The sequence below is a fragment of the Gossypium raimondii genome, chromosome 5 (assembly GCF_025698545.1).
Source record: "Gossypium raimondii isolate GPD5lz chromosome 5, ASM2569854v1, whole genome shotgun sequence".
Lineage (NCBI taxonomy): Eukaryota > Viridiplantae > Streptophyta > Magnoliopsida > Malvales > Malvaceae > Gossypium > Gossypium raimondii.
Window position 1 is genome coordinate 11,171,556 of NC_068569.1, and position 22,839 is coordinate 11,194,394.

Below are 22,839 nucleotides of genomic sequence, written 5' to 3' on the forward strand. Positions count from 1 at the left end.
TTTGGCACCATTTGATTTATTTCTTTTATATTTAATTAATTAATATTTATAAAATATCTATTTTAATAAAAATATAATTAATACATTTCTACCATATCATAACCTTACACTTGTCTTAATCTAACTACTTCATAAAAAAATCTTTTAATATAATAATTTAATTAATAAATATCTTTTACTTCAATTATAAGAAAATATACAATTATATTACAAATGTAAAAATACTTATATTACACATGTATTTTATCATATCCATACAATTGGCATATTTTGGTTTATTTAATAATAATAATAATAATAATAATAATAATAATAGTAATAATAATATAAAACCATAATAATGTTTAATAATTATAATAATTATATATAACTTAAATAAAATATTAAATTTTAATGCATATATGCCACATTTCATATAAATGGCTTAATTTCCATTTTAGCCCTTTTTACTTTCCTTTAATCTATAATTAGACATTCACTCTTTATTCAATTTGATCATTTTCCCTAATCATTCTTAATCAGACTAAATCACCTATCTAAAACCTAATTAAACACACAACTAGCCTAGTAAATATTTCTAATAATTATTTTCAAACTCAATTTACTAAGATGGAGGCCCGATATTATACTTTTCCGATGCCCGTGAATTTTGGGTCATTACATCAGATGTCAACTTCAATTCCGACATTTAGCTTCAATTGCACTTACAAATACCTGTCAAATTAAGGATCGTCTTACGGATTTGAGTACATCGTTTGCCCGGTGCCTCGATTTGCTTGAATATTTCACATTGCTATAACTCAGTATGGTTTTCTTCACGGAAATACCATACCTACTTTTCACAACTCAGTATGGTTTTCTTCATGGAAATACCATACCTACTTTTCACAACTCAGTATGGTTTTCTTCACTGAAACAACATACCTACTTTTCACAACTCAGTATGGTTTTCTTCACTGAAATACCATACCTACGTTTCACACTTTGCCATGGATCCACCATGGACTTATCCATCAATTCATCACTGGTTACGGAACGTATGTACTCAATCCTGCGTATCTCTTAATTTGAACTAACAATCTCATCTTATTCTCATTTTTACCATAATCATAATTTAACAACAATATACAAATTGATACATTATATCATTCCCACATTAACAATTAATCATAAAAATTCAGCCATATGAACTTAACTGGGCCAATTCGTAGAAGTTGTAAAAGTTCAGAAAATAGTTCGATACTTTCTCTTTTCCGCGTTTATCTTCGAATTCCCGATCTATAATATAAAATTTTCCATTTATTAGCATCTAATTCAATACTAATTTACTTCACAATTTATGCCTTTCAATTTTTGAAATTACACTTTTACCCCAAAATTAACAATTTTTACAATTTGATCCTTACTCAATTAACCCTTCAATTGATCTAATTTTCTCAATTAACACCTTATACAACCATTTTAGACTACTAAACAGCCTTTTATATTCATGATTTCAGTACAAAACCCCAATTCCTAACTTTTTCACAATTAGGTCCTAAAATCATTTTCTACTAAAATCACTTAATAAGATCATAATATATTGAAATTAAAACTTAAAATATATAATAATTCATCATAAAATTCCAGAACTTATTCATGGTAACTTACAAAGTCACCCATGGAATATAAAACTAATGAATTCAATAGTTGGACCTAGTTGTAAAAGTCACAAAACATAAAAATTTTAAGGAAAAAGCAAGAATTGAACTCACATGGTATAAAAATATGAGAAAGCAGCTTGTTTTAGACCGCCTATGGCGTTTTTACTGATAAATTATGAAGAGATCTCTAGATTTTTCACTTTTATCTTTATTTTATATATTTAATTTGTAAAATTTCCAATTTTGCCCTTGTTTCTCCTTACTTTCTTGCTGATTTTTCTTGCCCAACCATCCGGCCCATATAATTTGGGCCTAATTGCCTTTTAAATCCCTCCTTATTAGTCACTTAAGCTATTTAATCACAATTTAACGAATTTTGCATTATTTTTAATTTAGTCTTTTTTAATTAATTAACTATCCAAACGTTAAAATTTTCTAACGAAACTTTTACACTAACTCAATGACACTCCATAAATATTTATAAAAACATTTATGGCTTGTTTTATGAACTCGAGGTCTCGATACCTCATTTTAGACCCAATTTACCTATTAAATTCTTTTTAAATCACAAAATTCAATAAATCACAAAATTCACTAATTCAAAAATTCTTATAAATTCACACTTGACCTATAATTATTAGTTTATTAAATTTTAACTCATTGGTCAGATTTAGTGATCTCGAATCACTATTTCCGACATCACTGAAAATTAGGTCGTCACAATTTGTGGAGCTTGAATTCATTGCTCAAGTTGATTATAATTACTTGAGAATGATCTTTGCTTGAATTTTTAATAATGAAAGCTTTAACTTTATGATCTAATTGTATATTGTTTCACTCGGTCAAGAATAACGTTTTGTAATGAAGGTATCATTATAAGGAAGCTCAAACGGGTGGTTAAATCAATTGGTTAGATGACTTGCTCATGCACATACTTACAAACCAAAGAGATTTAACAATTAAACCAAGATAATGATGATTTTAAGTTATAATATAGTGATTTACAATGAAACACTCAAGTAAGTATTCCAATGATTGTTTTTCTTTAGGGATTGATTGGGTATTATGCTTAGGCCAAGTGAAATACTAGCTAAACAATTATTGATCTAATTAACTTAAAAATTACTAGTGCAAATCGAATAAAGTTCATGAAGAAAACTAACCTAGCTTATCAATCAAGTAAACTAATTTAACTCCCCTCTTTCTTGTTTTAGACTAAGCAATTAAACAAAGCAATTGTCGATTGGTTAACTAGCTACTCACACAACTAACATACATGTCCTGGCTACATTGATTGTTACTCGTAAGTAGAAATCTTCTCTTAGTCTCATCTTAATTTAAGAGTTATTCGACACAAGCATATCAATTTATACACAATAGAATTTCCTCTCCATCTCATTTATCTAAGTCTTCATCTAGAGACCTCAATTCTAGTTTACTAAGCAATTTAATACCCCTAAACAATCAATTAATTAAAAACACGCATACTAACCTCAATTAACAGCTAGTATCACAATCAATCATCAAGAGAATTTAGAACAACATGGAATTCAAAATACAAGCAGCTATACTAAACATTCAATTGATACAAAATAAATAAGAACAAGAGTTTAGATATGCTCATTCATGGACAATAGTCCAATTGCAAAGCTAGAGCTTGTTTTGATTTCCATTTACATTGCCATCAATAAGAAAGAGTTGCAAATGCTACAACAATCTTACTCTCTACAAAGTCTTTACAAAGAAATATGAAAAGACCCTACAAATTCTCTCTAAAAAATCTCTTCCATCTCTTCTTAATTTATGATACAAAGGTGTTTTTTCATTTCCATGAGCTAAAAGACCTTTTGACCCTCTTTAAATTTAAGTGTTTTATAAGTTGAAATGTCCAATTATCAATTTATACACAATAGAATTTCCTCTCCATCTCATTTATCTAAGTCTTCATCTAGAGACCTCAATTCTAGTTTACTAAGCAATTTAATACCCCTAAACAATCAATTAATTAAAAACACGCATACTAACCTCAATTAACAGCTAGTATCACAATCAATCATCAAGAGAATTTAGAACAACATGGAATTCAAAATACAAGCAGCTATACTAAACATTCAATTGATACAAAATAAATAAGAACAAGAGTTTAGATATGCTCATTCATGGACAATAGTCCAATTGCAAAGCTAGAGCTTGTTTTGATTTCCATTTACATTGCCATCAATAAGAAAGAGTTGCAAATGCTACAACAATCTTACTCTCTACAAAGTCTTTACAAAGAAATATGAAAAGACCCTACAAATTCTCTCTAAAAAATCTCTTCCATCTCTTCTTAATTTATGATACAAAGGTGTTTTTTCATTTCCATGAGCTAAAAGACCTTTTGACCCTCTTTAAATTTAAGTGTTTTATAAGTTGAAATGTCCAATTCCTTTAAAATGCCCCAGAGTAACTGTTAGTAACTATAGATCTGCAACGTGACTTCGCGATCTTCATTTTCACGATGTTGCGATGTGACGAAGATATGTTCTCCCAAGCAAAGTTCAAGATGCCGACGTTGCGATTTCAGGGCTTACACGTCACAACTTAAGAAGACAACACCGTGACTTCCAGCAGTTCCACGTTCGCTTCCAACAACTCCACGTCGTGGCGTCACTCATTGTTTGCTACACCTCTAAATATTGTTCATTCAAGATCAAGCCCTCAGGTTGACAATGACGGGGTGTTGCTTTGCTTACTCAATTCCTTCATATTTAAGCAGAGTCAGGTCGCGACCTGAAGATTCTTCAATGTCGTAACCTTGAATTTAATCATTTTAGGGTATCTCTAAACAGTTTCTGTAACACCCATTACCCGTATCCAACACCGGAATAAGGTACGAGGCATTACCAAAACACATACACTTGTAAACGTATTAAACTGAGTTATAAAATTTCATCTAAATTAAAACTTTCAAAATAATTAACATGCTTCTATAACTTTTCACAATATATCCTCAAAATATTATAATCATAATAATTAGGGCCTACGAGACCCGATACATACTCATGCAATTCAATGCTTCATGTCCATTTCATTCAATTTGCAATTTCTCATGCTTACAATTTAAATCATATCACTAGCAATTTCCATTTAATTCACGTACAATTCAATGACATTAAGTTCAACACTAATACGTATTTACCATTTATCTCAATGTTTATCGATTATACCATTCAATAACACATTTATTGAAATTCTCAATTTTGCAATAAAAATATCACTTTAGCTTAAATAACAACATCATCCTATTATAAATACACAACCACTTATCCATTTGCTTTAATCCTTTTGGGCCCATTAGTCACTTACCATCCTTAATCAAATTAGGGAACGGTTACGGAAAATTGAGTACTTCACTTCCTCTTGGCCATAGTATAACTATGGTCTTACGTATGATCACTTATCACTTGTCCCTGATCAGATAAGTGTAGCTAGGCTACCACTTATCACTTTGTCACTTGATCAGATAAGTGTAGCTAAAGCTACCACTTATCACTTTGTCACTTGATCAGATAAGTGTAGCTAGGCTACCACTTATCACTTTGTCACTTGATCAGATAAGTGTAGCTAAAGCTACCACTTATCACTTTGTCACTTGATCAGATAAGTGTAGCTAGGCTACCACTTATCACTTTGCCACTTGATCAGATAAGTGTAGCTAAAGCTACCACTTATCACTTTGTCACTTGATCAGATAAGTGTAGCTAGGCTACCACTTATCACTTTGTCACTTGATCAGATAAGTGTAGCTAAAGCTACCACTTATCACTGTAACACCCCTTACCCGTATTCCTTACCGGAACAGAGTATGAGGTATTACTAAATTTTTAAAAAATTTCGACAGCATTCCTACTTATTTTTGCTTAAACCTTCTGCAAATTTAGAACACATTCCAATATACCAACCAATTTCATTTGTATAAACACACATACAGTTTAACTATTAATAAACACTACATTTAAAAGGGAACCATAACATATATTTACATGATGATCCCACATTACATAAATTGTCTATACATGCCATAAAATTTGAACACTAGTAGTAAAATACCCCAAATGTGAAGGATAGTGTAGATGATTGTCCGACTTCGCTCCAATTTCCGAGTTGTTGGAAGTCACTATAATCAAGAGAAAATAAAATCGACTAAGCATATAGCTTAGTAAGTAAACACATGATAAATAAGTAATTACTCCCATAACTACACCAAAATATAAACTTATTCATGAATAACTTTATTGTTTAGGCAATTTCCAGCAAGCTGTTTTTCTGCGTCATAGTCGCTAATTTATTTTTATCTGGAGCTACAGGGCTCCAAATTGAGTTCCGTAAATTTTCCCTGAAACTAGACTCATATACCATTTCACCATAAAAATTTTAGAATTTTTGACCCAGCCAATTAGTACAGTTTATTCATTAAACCTTCCCCTGTTTCACTGCCCAACGGTTCTGACCCTTCCTCACTAAAATTCACTTAACTCTCTGTAAAAAATTTGAAAAATGGTTTCGCTTGTTTATAATAAAAATAGACTCAATAAGGATTCCAGGGATATAAATTTCATGCCATAATTATTTTTTTACAATTTTTGGTAATTTTCCAAAGTTAGAACAGGGGATCTCGAAATCAATCCAGCCCTGTTTCAGTAAAATTCAGATATCTCCAAAAATAGAACTCTTTTGCTTATTCTATTTCTTTCATATAAGAATAGATACAGTCAACTTCAATTTCATATATTATTCAGCTTCCCATTCATTTTCCACCATTTATGGTGATTTTTTCAAAGTTACCCAATTGCTGTTGTTCAACACAGTTTATAATTAAATCGTTCCTTTTGTGTTTTTGATATTTTCTCCCATCTCATACATGGGTCGATTCAAGATTCAACTCAATATTTACCCCATAAAATTTTCCACCATATGGCAATATTCAACTTCCACACTTTTCGTTGAACACTGAATGTTAATCGTTATTGGTGGATCCCGACTTAGCACCACCACCGAATCGGGAATCAAGACTTAGCAATTTCTGGGAATCAAAGACATAGCAACCCCTTTTCATTTCAAAGATATGGTGGATATCGCACTTAGCACCACCAATGAAATCGGGAATCAACACTTAGCAACCCCTCGGGAATCAGACATAGCAACCCCTTTTCATTTCAAAGATATGGTGGATATCGACTTAGCACCACCAATGAAATCGGGGAATCAACACTTAGCAACCCCTCGGGGGAATCAGCACATAGCAACCCCCTTTCACATTTCAAAGATATGGTGGATCACGCACATAGCACCACCCATGAATCGGGGAATCAGCACACAACAACCCCTTTTATATACAACATACTCCGCTTATTCCAGTGTTCAACCCATAAACCATATATTGCAACCCTTTATCACCTTTCCCAATTTAACAACATTTTTAGGATATTGTCAAACATTTATTTTAATTCCAAATAAATCTCAACATATATCAAATAATATCAAAATAATACATTAAGTCACGTGTTTACTTACCTCGTGCAAAATATCGTAATTTTGCACTTTACTCCACTATCTTTTCTTTTCCCGCTTGATATACTCTTCACGTCTTTCTTGATCTATAATAGCAAATTTAACTCGTTTAATATTCACATTTATTAAAATAATCCACCACCCAACTTTTTGAAAATTACAATTTTGCCCCAAACTTTTGCATAATTACACTTTTGTCCCTAAGCTCGAAATTAAACTTCATCACTTATTCTTAAGTTTTATAACATGCTGAACATTTTCCCTTCTATGGCAACATCAAATTCCCACTCCAACACATACTTTTGAATATTAATTATTTTTACCGATTATGTCTATTTACCTGCTTTGCTTAAAATTGCTTAGCAAAAGTTGTTTAACATAATCTATAGCTTCATATTCCACCATAAAACAGCAAAATAAACACATTTCACCTATGGGTATTTTTCCAAATATGAACCCTAACACGAATTAATTGTAGAATAAGCTAAACCAAGTTACCTGGACTCCAAAAATACGAAGAACATTAAAAACGGGGCTTAGAATCACTTACTATGGAGCTTGAAAGCTTAAAAACCCTAAATATGGTTTCCTCCTTGCTGATTTCGTTCACCATGAAGAAGATGAGCATATTTTGCCATCTTTTTCCCATTTAATTCTATTTAATAACCAAATGACTAAAATGCCCCCATTTAAAAAAAATCTATTTCACCCATTTCTTATGTCTATTTTTGTCCATCAACTAACTAATGGTCTAATTACCACGTAAAGACCTCCAATTTAAAATTTCATAACAATTAGACACCTCTAAGATGTAGAACTCAACTTTTGCACTATTTACAATTTAGTCATTTTGACTAAATTGAGTGCCCAAACGTCGAAATTTTCGAACGAAATTTTTACAAAAATTTTCCGTGAAATTTTAGACCATAAAAATATAATAATAACCATATTTTCCCTCGTCGGATTTGTGGTCCCGAAACCACTATTCCGACTAGGCCCAGAATCGGGCTGTTACAATCACTTTGTCACTTGATCAGATAAGTGTAGCTAAAACTACCACTTATCACTTTGTCACTTGATCAGATAAGTGTAGCTAAAGCTACCACTTATCACTTTGTCACTTGATCAGAAGTACTCAAATCCGGCGTTTCGCTCAATTTGATCATTTATTCAGTTTTCACATTTTTATTCTATTCTCATTTCAACAATAAATATATATTTCATCATACATTATATAATTCATGAAATTAACATTTAATCATTAAATTTCAGCCATATGAACTTACTATTTCATTATCTTTCCACACTTGTTCCTATGCACATCACACAAGATATAAACATATCATTCAACCATAGGTGCAAGCTAGTGTATTTAAACATAACTCTTTTTGGAACTAACCACATGATAAACCATTCATGACATTATTTCATGCCAAATCATATACTGAATATACCATACACACATACTGTGAAATTTTATTTTCACACATGAGCTTAAACCATGACCAATAATACACAAATATAAGCATCATTCATATTTCATCGTTTATCAGTTATAATCAAACATATGACCAATTATACACAAATCATTCATATATTTCTCAATTTTCCTCCACCTCCTCTCCATTCCTCATCCTTAATGTGTATAACACATTTAAACAATATTATTCGTACTTTCACTATTTTCTTGTATGTAAAATTCAAGCTGTCTGTCTGAGTTAGAGTCACTAAATTATTTTTCCCTGGAGCTACAGAACTTCAAATTAAGATCTGTAAATTTTCCCTGAAACTAGATTCACATATCTTCTTACCATAAAAATTTCAGAATTTTTGGATTAGCCAAATAGTACAGTTTATTCTTTAAAGTTCCCCTGTTTCGCTGTCTGATAGTTCTGACCTCTCTTCACTAAAAAATAATTATCTCATTGTACAAAAATCGGATGATGTTTCTGTTTATTTATTTTGAAAATAGACTCATTAAGGATTCTAAGAATATAAAATATAACTCATAATTATTTTTTTTACAATTTTTAACAATTTTCCAAAGTTGGAACAGGGGATTCCAAACTCATTCTGACTCGGTCTAACTAAACTTCAAATATCTCAAAATTTACAATTCCATTACTTACAACGTTTCTTCTATGAGAAACTAGACTCAACAAAATTTAATTTCATATTTTATTCATCCTCTAATTCAATTCCCACAATTTTTGGTGATTTTTTAAAGTTAGACTACTGCTGCTGTCTAAAACTGCTTTAGTGCAAAATGTTGATTTCTATTTTGCCCCAAATTTCACAGTTTATACAATTCGGTCCTTTCTCAATTAACCCCTCAATTAATATAATTTTCTCAATTAATACTTTACCTAGACATTATAAGTTGTTACACAACTATTGAAATTCAGAATTTCCACATATAACTCTATCTTCAAACTCTTTTACTATTAGGTCCCAAACATTCACTTTCTATTCAATTCTTTCAATAAAATCAGCATATGAATAATTTAAAGCTCTAATTCCATTCTAAATCATCATATAATTCCAGCACATATTCATAGCAACTTTCAAATTCTTTCATAGGATCAAAAACTAATGAATTCAACAAGTGGGCCTAGTTGTAAAAGTCACAAAAACATAAAGTTTTCAAGAAATAATCAAGAATTGAACTTACTTGCAGTTAAAATAGGAAGAACCAGCTTAAGGAAACCCTTCTATGGTGTTTTTTCTGATGAGAATGCAAAAAAATAAAGAGAAATCTAGATAATTCCACTTTGGTCCTAACTTTATTAAGTAAATTTTGCAATATTCCAATTTTGCCCTTAATTCTCCTTACTTTGTTGCTGATTTCATGTCTTTGCCGTCCAGCCCAAATAGACCTTGGGTCTATTTTCCTTTTAAGCCCTCTTCCTTTTATCATTTAAGCTATTTAATCATTTTCCATAATTTTTCATTTGTTACAATTTAGTCCTTTTTGTTCAATTAATTATCAGAACTTTAAAATTTCTTAACGAAAGTTTAATACTAACTGTTTAACACTACATAAATATTTATAAAAATATTTATGTCTCGGTTTAAAATCCCCGAGGTCTCGATACCTCATTTTCGATTCTAATTATTTTAATATTTATTTCTAGTGTACTATTCACTATTTCAAAAATTTTCCTAACTTCACATTTAACTTATACTCACTAATTTAATAATATTTTCTACCCATTTGTCGAATTTAGTGATCTCGAATCACCGTTCCGACACCTCTAAAAATTCAGGTCATTACATTTTTTATCGTCGGATTTGTGGTCCCAAAACCACTGTTCTGACTAGACCCAAAATCGGGCTGTTACAGTTTCTCATGTCGCAGTGCCAAGCTCCCTCACGCCGTGATGTGATTCTCTGTTTCGCTCAACTCTCCAAGCTTTGGCCTCTAACTCACTTGCACATTCAACCACACACCTTAAGCACCATTTACCATCTAACCACTAGAATGACGTTAAAATGCTAAAACAAACATGAAAACGCAACTATACTTATATGCAAACCATGAAACAATTTAATACTAAAATGATTCGGTTTCACTCAAAAGTAAGCTAAAACAAGTATGGAAAGATTGTAATTATATACATCAATTTACCACCTATCATTGGATTCCTCCCGAACTTGGGTGGATTAAAATCAATGCAAATGGTGCGGTCAAAATGAACTATAAAAGAGTGTCGATTGGAGGCTTGTTTCGAGATTAATTCAACAGACAATGGATTGCTAGCTTTAGTTGAAACCTTGGCGTCTATCCAATTACTCAAGCCGAACTATGAGGGTGCTATGCCAGACTTATCCTATCACTGGAATAAAAGATATAGGAAAGTTATCCTAGAACCCGATAGTAGCACTCTTGTTTACTTGCTCCAACTTCAATATAGTTAAGAGTTTACACGAGCTTTAAGCCAACAGTAAAAAGACATCATTAGACACATATACCAAGAAGCAAATTCAGTAGCTAATCACATGACTAATTGGATCAATTCTAAATTATCGAGCTTTTTCATCTTTGATCAACCACGTGTGAGGATAGGGAACAAACTTTTGAGCGATCGTATGGAAATCACTTATAGGAGGAAGGTTTGTATATAAATTTTTGTGAGTCAAGGCCTTCATCTCTCTTTATATCCCAAAAAAGAAATACCAATCAAATTCCACCCATATTAAATTAGGCTTCAAGATGAGTTTCATTAATTAGCTGCCCAAACTTGACCCCTTTCAATAAACATGAATTGTACATATTTATATAGGAAGATAGTATACAGTTTGCTTTTTAGATAAGCATAATGAACTTGAAAATTAGAGGGTTTGCCTCCATGGGAAACAAACACTTGATATCTGAAAATTAAAGCATAATTTGTTGGTATTTGTATTTCTCTGTATTTTGCATGAGCTGTTGTAATTTACATTGAGCTGACAGAAGAATTCACGAAAATGAATCTTTTTTTCACCTATAAAAACCATTTCTCACCTTGGGTTTTTCTTTTTCCTTGGACAGAACTTTTATAATTGGTTTTGGGTGAAGGTTTTCAAGCGACAACGTATTTGGATTCTGAGATTTTCGGGAGAAGGCACCGAATAAATATTGACTTGGCTGAATTTTGTTAGTATAATTCCAAGCATAGCTCAAATGCCCAACTATCCAGTGGCAATGATGATGAACTACAAGAAGCTGGGGTTTCAAGGAAACAGGTTTTCCCAGCTGAAAAGATTATTCAATACTGTTACGGAGTTCACCCTCATGCCATGGACACCCACCTCAAGTAACAGTGATAGGTAATGGCAGAAGCACAAAGTAGGCTAAGATTGGGATTTTCCCAACACCCACGTCAGTTTAGCATTGCTTTGAAAAATTGCAAAACAGGGCTTTGATATGGGTTTGGAACTACAAACTTTTGATATTCCTTTGCCTGGAATTCGGCATTTGCTAAGCCAAGATGCTTTAGGCACATCTACTGCTTAAACTGCTGTTTTAATACTTCTTTCATATGAAAAATGCAAGTGAAAAACAAAAGCTTTTGAAATGTGCGTTTTTCTTTTTAAATTTTGAGCTAGGGTTACAAATATAACCTTATAAATTCAAATATTTTAAACAAAATTTTAAAAGGGAAATGAAATGGAGTTACCTTTGATAGGTACAGATAATTTAGCTCAAAAGTGATTTTTCTAGCTATAAATTTTAGCTTTTCAAAACTACTTTTTGCTAATTTTGAAAAACAGTACCCTCTAGCCTTAAAGAATGGTGGGATAGCATCTCAACCTCCTTTCCCCTCTTTTGGATCATTGTGGCTTATCTCTATTGGCACTTGTGAAAAGCAGGCAACCATTTGGATTTTGGTAATGCTTCACCTGATCCGGTTGGGGTATGGGAAGTCGCGCTTCACGATTTCACGTTTCGAAATGACTACTTGACCCTGTGGTAGATTCTTCTCTTTGGGATCGACATCAAGTCTCCTCCCTCTCTTCATTTTATTAAATGCAACTGTAATTTTTCAATCTATCTTGGAGTCAATTTGTGTCGGAGTTGTATTTAGGGGCCACGGGGTATGGTACTGCATCCATTGAAGCCGCAGAACATCTTGTTGCCATACGAGTTGGTAGCTTGAAAGCAAAAGGGAAATGTTGAGATGAAGTTAGTTTTGAGTTCGAATGTGATACTGTTATCAAACCACTTAAATCTTCCTCTCCTGAACAGGATATTATTATTGCTTTTTGTTCTTGTTTAACTCAAAAATAACATCAATCTATTAATAAAACAAATAAATTCAATGCATTGGCTGTGTTTTTAGGACCGATAGGATCCTTTTGCTTTCTTTATACAACTACAACAGTATTTGAGTTGACAACTAATTCCATGGCATGGAGAATTACTTAGCAATACAACAACACAAAAGAATACGTCTACACCCAGGGGAAAAACCATTGGTTTTTATCACTTGTTCTTTTACTTTGTTTATAAACCACATCTTAAAAGGGTGAAAAACTGAACCTCATATAATAAAGGAATTCAATATTAGAGTAGACAATAACGAGTGAAAGCCGACATTCATACGATTTCAATCCCAACTCCAATTAATCCGATTTGATTTGATGCATCATTAAATTTAGGTCCAATTGGTAATCTTGATTAAAATTTTTGTTAAATTTATTTGTAACAAAATAAACAATTGTTGTAATAAATTTTAATTTAAGAAAGATAATAATAATATTAACAATTAAACTTAAAATTTATAAAATAAAATAATTAAATTCTTAAAAATAAAAATAAGAAAGATAAATTCCAAATATATAATATAATAAAAACTTGTAATATGTTTTAACCATTAATTAATCCATCAAAACATAAATTTAAACACTTAAAATATATATTATTATTTGATTTGCATAATGCATAGCACAACCTACGAATAAGAAAATTTCATAAAATATTTTATATTTCAACGACGAGAAAGAAGAGGACTAGGGTTAGATAGCACACATCAACCACGAGACTAACTATTGCTTTTGCGGGAGGCGCCTGATAAAAAAAAACATAAATTAAACTCAAAGAAACAAGTAAAAACCCTAGAAGTACTTTAATTTTATTTAAGAGGGGTTTACCATGGCAATGTTTGTCTATTCGCTTTGAGTTCTAGAGTTTTATCGAATGAGAGAGGATATAACTTGTGACTAAGAGTTTTTAATGATATATTTTATTAAAAAAATGAAAAGAAAACAAGTAAAGGGAAAAGAAAAGAAACAAGAAGAAAAATTTAAGCAATTTTCACTATCATCCGTAACAATAATAAAGATTCTGGTAGCCATCAATAATAAAATCGTATTCTCGTCTTTGTTTTTTTTTTTTCATATTGAGAAAGCAAATATTTGAGACCTGATTTCATCAATAAAGAAGTTTATAATGCATCTCTAAAATCAATCTATAAAAATAAAACCAAATAAAATTCAACTTCCAATTAATATTAAAGTACGTTAAACTTATTTTAATTTTAATGAATATCTGCTTAATAATAAAATATTTATAACAATTTTTTTATCAAATAAATATTATATTTAACTTTTTTCTTGTTTAATGTTGCATGCCATTGCCATACACATAAAATTTACTTGATTATGAATAACCCGACTATTAACAGGTAAACCGGATTTGGGTCTGTTTTACCCAATAAATAAATAAATAAACAAATAAATCACAATCTTGAGAAATTACCGACCAACTCTCCTTCTCTTCCTGATTTCATTTCTCTCTCTCTCTCTCAACAACGAACTTACCCGTTTAAAAGCCGCCAAAAAAAAATCATCAAATTTCATTTTACATTTAAATCTTGGGATCTTCGCTTCTTTTTCCTCTCGAAAATCATTAAGTTTGCTGCTTTGGCCATCGGTAAGTGATCGAATCCCTTAATTCAATTTCTCTTCTTAATTCCACGGCTGGGGTTTCATAGCTCCTTTTGTTGAAAACCCTAGTCTAATTCCACTTTCTAGGAAATTTGGAGTAGTTTCTCAATGAGGAATCATTGTCTCTATGCTCCGAAAAATCCCAAATTTCGTGGAATTTTCAATGGATTATCTGCTTTGATTCTGATTTTCCTATTCTACACCCGGGTTGATTTCTTAAGAAACCCTCATATTCGCCAGTCGTCTCGGCTTATTAACCATGTGACTCAAGGACCTGGTTTCACTGATGGGTATGATCATTTTAGTGTTATTCGTAGAAAAATTAGTGAACTTGATGCAAATTCATCAACTTTAGCCGATAAGAATGCTCAAGAGAATGATTTGAACGTAAGCTCGAGCAACCCCGCTTTGTGTTATGGATTGTTAGATCATATGGGTTTTGCTAATCCATGTGAATTCTTGAAAGCTCATCCCCAATGTTCTTCGGATGGATTCTTTGATTACATTAAGTTTTTCTATTGTGGTTGCGGAGAATTTAGGATAGCGGGGTATGTGGTATTGGGTGTTTGGCTTGCTGCTTTGTTTTATCTGTTAGGCAACACGGCAGCAGATTACTTTTGTTGTTCATTGGAGAAGCTTTCACATCTGCTTAGGTTGCCTCCAACTGTTGCTGGGGTTTCACTCCTTCCACTGGGAAATGGGGCACCGGATGTGTTTGCCAGTATAGCTGCATTTTTGGGGACAGATACAGGTGAAGTGGGTCTTAATAGTGTGTTGGGTGGTGCAGTTTTTGTTACTTGCGTTGTTGTAGGGACTGTCTCCCTCTGTGTAGCAGAGAAGAGGATCCAGATTGATACACGATGCTTTATTAGAGATATCTGTTTCTTCCTGTTTACACTCATCTCGCTTATGATGATGTTGATCATTGGTAAGGTGAGTGTTGCTGGTGCCATTGCATTTGTCATGATATATGTGATATATGCATTTTCTGTGGCTGCAAATGAGCTTTTGAGAAAACATGCACGGGGGTTGAAACTGGATGTTGTTACACCTTTGCTTCCCGTACATGGAAGTCCATTTTTACAAGGAAGCGAAGAGGAGACGTTTGCTTATAGTTCTCTGCTTGAAATGGACACAGAAAATGAGCCACCCCAACTCCCTAGTTCCCTTCCACAGTGGATGTGGGCTTCAAATGTTGCCATATATTCAAATAACTTCATGAAGATCAATTCAGCCGATGAAGAAAGGCCTCCATGGGGTTGGACAGAAAAGGGCATGGAAACTAATGGCTCGTCATTCTCATGTTCCAAGTTAATTTCTCTCCTCGAGTTGCCACTGACAGTTCCAAGGCGACTAACAATTCCTGTAGTTGAGCAGGAATCATGGTCAAAACCATATGCTGTAGCTAGTGCTTCATTGGCTCCTGTTCTAATGGCTTTTCTGTGGAATAGCCAGGGTGATGTGGGCTCTCACACTCGAGTTGTTGCATGGTGTATTGGTGTTGCAGTTGGTTGCATTCTTGGTATCCTTGCACATAAGCATACATTATCTGATCATCCACCTCAGAGGTTTTTAATTCCTTGGGTACTGGGTGGCTTTTTTATGAGCATTGTGTGGTTTTATATTATCGCTAATGAGCTTGTTGCTCTATTGGTAACATTTGGTGTAATTTTTGGAATTAATCCATCCATTCTTGGAGTAACTATTCTGGCATGGGGCAATTCAATGGGTGATTTGGTTTCAAATGTTGCACTAGCAATGAATGGTGATGATGGCGTGCAGATTGCCTTTTCTGGCTGCTATGCAGGTCCCATGTTCAACACACTTGTTGGCTTGGGTATCTCCATGCTGCTCGGAGCTTGGTCAAAGAGTCCTTCTCCATACTTGATTCCAGTAGATAGCAGCTTGTTCTTTACCATAGGGTTCCTCATGTCAGGACTAATCTGGGCACTTATAGTTTTGCCTCGGAGCGACATGCGGCCTAGCAAGATTTTAGGAGCAGGTCTTATAATGCTCTATGTGATATTTCTTTCTCTCAGGTTGAGCAGTGCTGTGGGATTTGTATCAGTTGGTGGTTTGAGTTGAATTTTGTTTTGGTTGTAAATAGAAGGACCACGTACTACCAACATGTTAGAAAAGATGGTGAGATTGAATCACTTATCAATGTCCCAGTTTCCTACAACCATTGACCGTCATGTTTCTATGGAAGACAAAGGTATTGTTATATCTCTGGACACAACAACTGCAGGCGAACGCAACAGATGTGAGTCATGTGACCTAGCTGAATTCATCGTGTCCCAGTATTTGCTGGAAAAATCTGTCATCGAGTTAAAACTGTATTTGATGTTCTAGTAATTGTAGGAAAATGTCCCTCTCCCCCTTCTCTTGAGCTGAGTCATGTTTATTGTTCCCATTGCTCGTTCTTTCACTTGATAAACCGATTTAATGGTTGTGCAAGGAAAGAGGCAAGATTGTGCTTCAACTAGCCCGTGTAGAGTGAATATATTTACTGATATACTGGGAGCTGCTCCTCGCATGTATCCTCTGTTGAGAGAGTCAGGTATTTAAGTATTTAGTGCATAAATTTCTTGTAATAGAATGAAAATTGACTGTCTCTCGTATTCATAAGCTCCCATCATTCCTTTTCATTCATTTACAGAAAATTAGGCTTAACGGCATAAATAAGAGGTGCAAGATGGAGGACATAAATCCCTGATAATTATACCAATATTAGAACGTCATATCCGACAACAAAATACAAGTATCTTCTTGAATAAATGTGCCTAAAGAGGATAACTTCTTGTCGTGCTGTATATTCATTTGTGTTAAAACTCTGCTTCAGGTTCATATTAGTTAGTTCGTACTATCAAGCATGTATAAGATTCAATTTCGAGTATCTGTAATCTCTTCTTCAAGATTGAGTCTAGCTCATTTATTGTGGGTGGGCAAACGAAGAAGTCAAAGAAGCTTTCTACGCCCCCTTTAATTGCATCTCAATGAATCAAGCAGCAAAATTTGTTGGTTTAGTTTGAAAGTAGTTGTTTTTCATTCCTTCATCCTAATGAAACCCTCAACTTTCTGTTTGGTTGATGGAATGGAGGCCCATATTTCAGTTTTATGGTGACTGGTTATGGAATTGCAATATTAGCTGTTTTATGGTGACTTTGGACCCACAACTGCACAAGTATTATCAACCTTCCCCAACGCCATAACTGCATAAAAGCGACAGAAGTATGGTCACTGTGTAAAGCACATAGTTAGTTGATAAAGCTATTCCACTATCACAACTGATCTAAATTTCTGGGTTTCTTTTACTAATGATAACAATTTATTATGGTTTTAGAACTTACCAACCAACCGGAAAAATATCAGTCTTCTAAGCATCAAAGATGTTGAGAATTAATCGCCTGCTTTCAACGCAAAACTCAGCACTTCTCTCTATTCGCAGTCGCGGTTAAAACTTTCATTAACTCTGTGATTAACCAAGAGATATTTGCATGATTATAGCCTATCAATTTTATTTGTCCTCTTCCCTGTAAAAATCATCCATTATACTTGACATCCCAGAACCTTGCCTTCTGTCATCAAAAAGTTTAAATATATCTTATCCCATTTCTCAACCAAATTAATATTTCACTTTTAAAGTTTTTAATTTATCCCTCGTAAATTTTGCAGTTAGAATGAATGACGTGGTTGTTATAAGAAAGATAAAAGTTATAATGCTTTTTAAAAAAATTATATTTATAGATATAAGAAATATAAATAAAATAATAATATAAATATTTATAATGAATATTTACTTAATAATAAAATATTTATAATTATTTAAAGTGAATTTAAATAGACCATTAAATACAATACGATACATTTAACTTATTTTTTAATCTCAATTCAATATCATTATAATATTTAATATCACTTTTTTTTTTTTTTACACTAAGTAATGGTTTTTAGAGGCAATATTCATCGTGGACGGACCCACCACGAAATGGTAGCCAATACGGTTAGTACAAAAGAAATCCATGTCTTACAAGAAACACGGGAAATTGTTTGTAAAGAGAACAAAAATCCCGTTGAAATTTACCAAGTTTTGTCGGCTTGTGTAACGTGGACAATGCTAGACTCTACATCCTACTTTTTCTTTACTTTGAGACTGAGCTAGGCTAGTCATTCAATTATACTTATCTCTCCAATTTCCCTGGAAGATAATTAAACTTAAGAGCAATCCCCATGGCTATCTCCTTCTCCTTCTTCCTCTCCCTCCTTTGCATCCCTTTCTCCTCCCCCTCATCAGACGGTCCAGAAAACTTCATCATCCACGTGTCCAAATCACACAAGCCGCCCCTTTTCTCCTCTCACCATCACTGGTACTCTTCTATCCTCGCTTCCCTCCCTCCTTCCCCTCACCCCATCAAGCTCCTCTACACCTACGAACGTGTAATCAATGGCTTCTCCGCTCGCCTTACGGCCGCTCAGGCAGATAAGCTCAGGGGACTTCCCGGAATCCTTTCAGTGATTCCGGACCAGGTTCGTCAGATCCACACTACTCGAACCCCTCACTTTTTAGGCCTTTCCGATGGTGTTGGTCTTTGGCAAAACTCCTATTATGGCGACGGTGTTATAATCGGAGTTTTAGATACCGGAATATGGCCGGAACGCCCCAGTTTTACCGACTCCTGGCTGTCTCCTGTTCCTGATACTTGGAAAGGTATATGTGAAACAGGACCTGACTTCCCTGCTTCAGCTTGTAACCGGAAGGTAATAGGTGCAAGAGCCTTTTACAAAGGCTACCAGTCACATCTTGGCCATTCAATTGATGAAACGAAAGAATCCACGTCTCCACGAGACACTGAAGGTCATGGCACGCATACTGCCTCAACTGCTGCTGGATCTGTGGTTTCTAACGCCAGCCTTTTCGGATTTGCTCGCGGGGAGGCTCGTGGTATGGCTTCCAAAGCTAGGATCGCTGCTTACAAAATCTGTTGGAGTTTCGGTTGTTTTGATTCCGATATACTAGCGGCTATGGACCAAGCAACTGCAGATGGTGTTGATGTGATTTCTTTATCTGTGGGAGCCACTGGATATGCTCCTCAGTATGACCATGATTCTATTGCAATTGGGGCTTTTGGTGCCGCTGCTCATGGTATTGTTGTTTCATGTTCTGCTGGGAATTCCGGTCCTGGAACGTACACTGCTGTTAACATTGCGCCTTGGATCATAACAGTAGGGGCTTCCACGATTGACCGGGAATTTCCAGCAGATGTGGTTCTCGGTGATGGTAGGATTTTCGGTGGGGTTTCGTTGTACTATGGTCCCCCTTTGCCTGATTTCAAGCTTCGTTTGGTTTATGCTGGTGATGCTGGAAACAGGTATTGCTATATGGGGGGTATAAGTCCATCAAAGGTCCAAGGCAAAATGGTTCTTTGTGACAGGGGAGGGAACGCTAGAGTTGAGAAAGGAGCTGCGGTGAAGCTTGCTGGTGGGCTAGGAATGATACAGGCAAACACTGCTGAGAGTGGTGAAGAACTCATAGCCGATGCTCATCTTGTACCGGCCACCATGGTCGGCGAGATAGCAGGTAATAAGATCCGGGAGTACGTCAAAAAAAGTCCGTTTCCAACAGCTACAATTTTGTTCCGTGGTACAGTGGTTGGCCCTTCACCACCAGCCCCAAAGGTTGCCGCATTTTCGAGCCGCGGTCCAAACCATTTGACTCCGGAAATTCTCAAGCCCGATGTCATTGCCCCTGGTGTTAATATCTTGGCAGGATGGACTGGCTTCGCTGCACCAACAGATTTGGACATCGATCCAAGAAGAGTTGATTTCAACATAATTTCAGGTACTTCAATGTCATGCCCTCATGTAAGTGGATTGGCTGCTTTGCTTAAAAAGGCATACCCCAAATGGTCACCAGCTGCCATAAAATCTGCCTTGATGACAACCGCTTACACTTTAGATAACTCGGGAAGTACCATTAAGGATCTTGCAACCGGAGAAGAATCATCACCTTTTGGTCATGGAGCCGGCCATGTCGACCCCAACCGAGCTCTTAATCCGGGATTGGTGTATGATATCGACAACGACGACTACATTGCATTCCTTTGCTCCATCGGCTACGACTTAAACAGGATTGCGGTATTTGTGAGAGGACCTACTGGTTCAGATATATGTGAAGGGAAATTGGCTACACCGGGAGACCTTAATTACCCATCATTCTCTGTTGTTTTTTATTCGAATGATCATGTAGTTAAGTATAAAAGGACTGTGAAGAATGTCGGAACCTCAGTCGATGTTGTTTATACAGCGAAAGTGAATGCTCCAGCTGGTGTTGAAATCAATGTTTCCCCATGTAAGCTTGAATTCAGCGGTGAAAACAAAACACTGAGCTATGAGATCACATTTGCAAGTGATGGCTTGGGGTTGCATGCTGTTGATTCCTTGCAAGCATTCGGGTCGATCGAGTGGAGTGACGGAGTTCATCTCGTGAGGAGTCCGATTGCTGTTAGGTGGGCTCAGGGACTCAAGGATTCCATTTGATTTGCGGATTCGGTCGGAGATGGTGTAAATAAAGTAGGAATGCCCCTTGTCTACCGTAGCTTAAACGAGGAGGCGCCTGTACCTTTTTTATCAATATGCATTGGCAATTTTATCCTCATAGATCCATGGTTGTAATGTTGATAATTTATCCAAGGACCATTCTGAAATGAAAATCTTAAGTTATTTATTGCCAAGTTTTTCCACCATTAAAAATGGGATTCATTTTTTAGAGTATAGGAGATGTCACAGCTCAATCATTCATCCACAACCACTTATTACATTTGAGATGTTTCTAATATGGCTTTATAATAAAAACAATAAATCTTTAACTCAAAATGACATCAATCTCTATTAGTAAAATAAATTAATTAATATTCAAAATAATTTGAGTATATTTTATTCTTATTTGATTTAAACCTGTATAAAATGAGCATTAAATAATTGTTTAAAGTTTTGAAGGGTATAAATAATATTAAATAAGAGCTACATAAAAACGTGATCAAATTTGTCTAATTGACTGAACCATTTAATTTGAGAAAAAGAAGCAACTTGAAAACATAATCTAACCTAACTACTTATACCAAAAAATGGTTTGGGGATTATGATTTTAAAATTTACAGGTAAATGTGTTGTACTTCCCATTTTCAAGGTCAGGAACAAGCTATTTATAGTCATATGTAAGCTTCTGTTAATAAAGACGCTTTGGCCGAGTGGTTAAGGCGTGTGCCTGCTAAGTACATGGGGTTTCCCCGCGAGAGTTCGAATCTCTCAGGCGTCGGTTTTCTTCTCTTTTTATATCCCATCCTCAGAAGGCGTCGCTTTCTCTTTGGACTGTTGTTAATTGCGCAAAATTGAAGGCATAACTATACAATGGTAGTTATGTGGGTGAAAATAAATTAATTGACGAAATAGAGAAAGTAATTACGTAATATAAAAGTATTTTTCATTTATTAAAATCTCTTAGTTTTTTTATTATTGTGATTTTAGTTTAAATTTTAATGTAATTTTACTGATGTAGGGATGTCAACACAAGTAGCCTTTTTATATTGATATTGATAATGAAAACTACAATATTAATGAAGTGAAAATTTGAATGGTTGCTTGCAGGTGGTTGGGGTTTGGAAAAGCATTGTGAAAAACGTTGGACGGGATGCAGATCAGATAGCACATAGTTTTGGTTAAGAAAGTTTGAAAACGGAGACTAACAGCTATTGGATGAAGGAAGTAGCCAAAATTTTTAGTTTGTTGCCCACATGAAGTATATGGGATTTAAGTGACATACGTATCACGCACTGTGACATCACTAATTATATTTAATTTTAATCTTTTGAAATTAATAATGGTATGCAAATTTGAATCAGCTTTAACTCCACACTTGAAAGGTTAATATCACAACTCTTGCTTTTAAAGAGGTTGAGGTGCATCCAGTTTAATATTGATTTCTTAATTGTCAATCATGTTGGCCAAATTCTAGTTAGTCCATTTAATTGGTTTAAATTAATATGGTCGTTAAATTATTCAATTTAATATTTATAATATTAAAACTATTTGTAACTTTAATTGATGAGAACTTTGCGTCAAAAAACCGATCAATTACACTCGGGAAACTGCACACTTGACTTCTGTTTAATATAGAAGATACACTGTGCCCTCTTTTTAACTTCCTGTTATCTGTGCA

The 22,839-nt window shown here is 34.2% G+C and overlaps 2 protein-coding genes and 1 non-coding gene across 3 annotated transcripts; all 3 read left to right on the forward strand.

The window, feature by feature from the left end:
- The first annotated feature begins 14,432 nt into the window (after window positions 1–14,432).
- On the forward strand, window positions 14,433–17,245 carry LOC105768798 (cation/calcium exchanger 4). Its single transcript, XM_012588975.2, has one exon. It carries the CDS (start codon window positions 14,733–14,735, stop codon window positions 16,707–16,709), a length of 1,977 nt encoding a protein of 658 aa, XP_012444429.1. The 5' UTR covers window positions 14,433–14,732; the 3' UTR covers window positions 16,710–17,245.
- A 1,541-nt stretch (window positions 17,246–18,786) lies between these two features.
- Window positions 18,787–21,355, forward strand: LOC105768796 (subtilisin-like protease SBT1.4). The gene has a single exon (XM_012588974.2). It carries the CDS (start codon window positions 18,855–18,857, stop codon window positions 21,159–21,161), a length of 2,307 nt encoding a protein of 768 aa, XP_012444428.1. The 5' UTR covers window positions 18,787–18,854; the 3' UTR covers window positions 21,162–21,355.
- Window positions 21,356–21,857: 502 nt separating this feature from the next.
- On the forward strand, window positions 21,858–21,939 carry TRNAS-GCU (transfer RNA serine (anticodon GCU)). Its single transcript has one exon. It is a non-coding gene; the product is annotated as a tRNA-Ser (tRNA).
- Window positions 21,940–22,839: the final 900 nt, after the last annotated feature.

Coding starts and splice junctions, on each gene's coding strand:
- LOC105768798 (XM_012588975.2), top strand. CDS start 14,733: ATGAGGAATCATTGTCTCTATGCTCCGAAAAATCCCAAATTTCGTGGA.
- LOC105768796 (XM_012588974.2), top strand. CDS start 18,855: ATGGCTATCTCCTTCTCCTTCTTCCTCTCCCTCCTTTGCATCCCTTTC.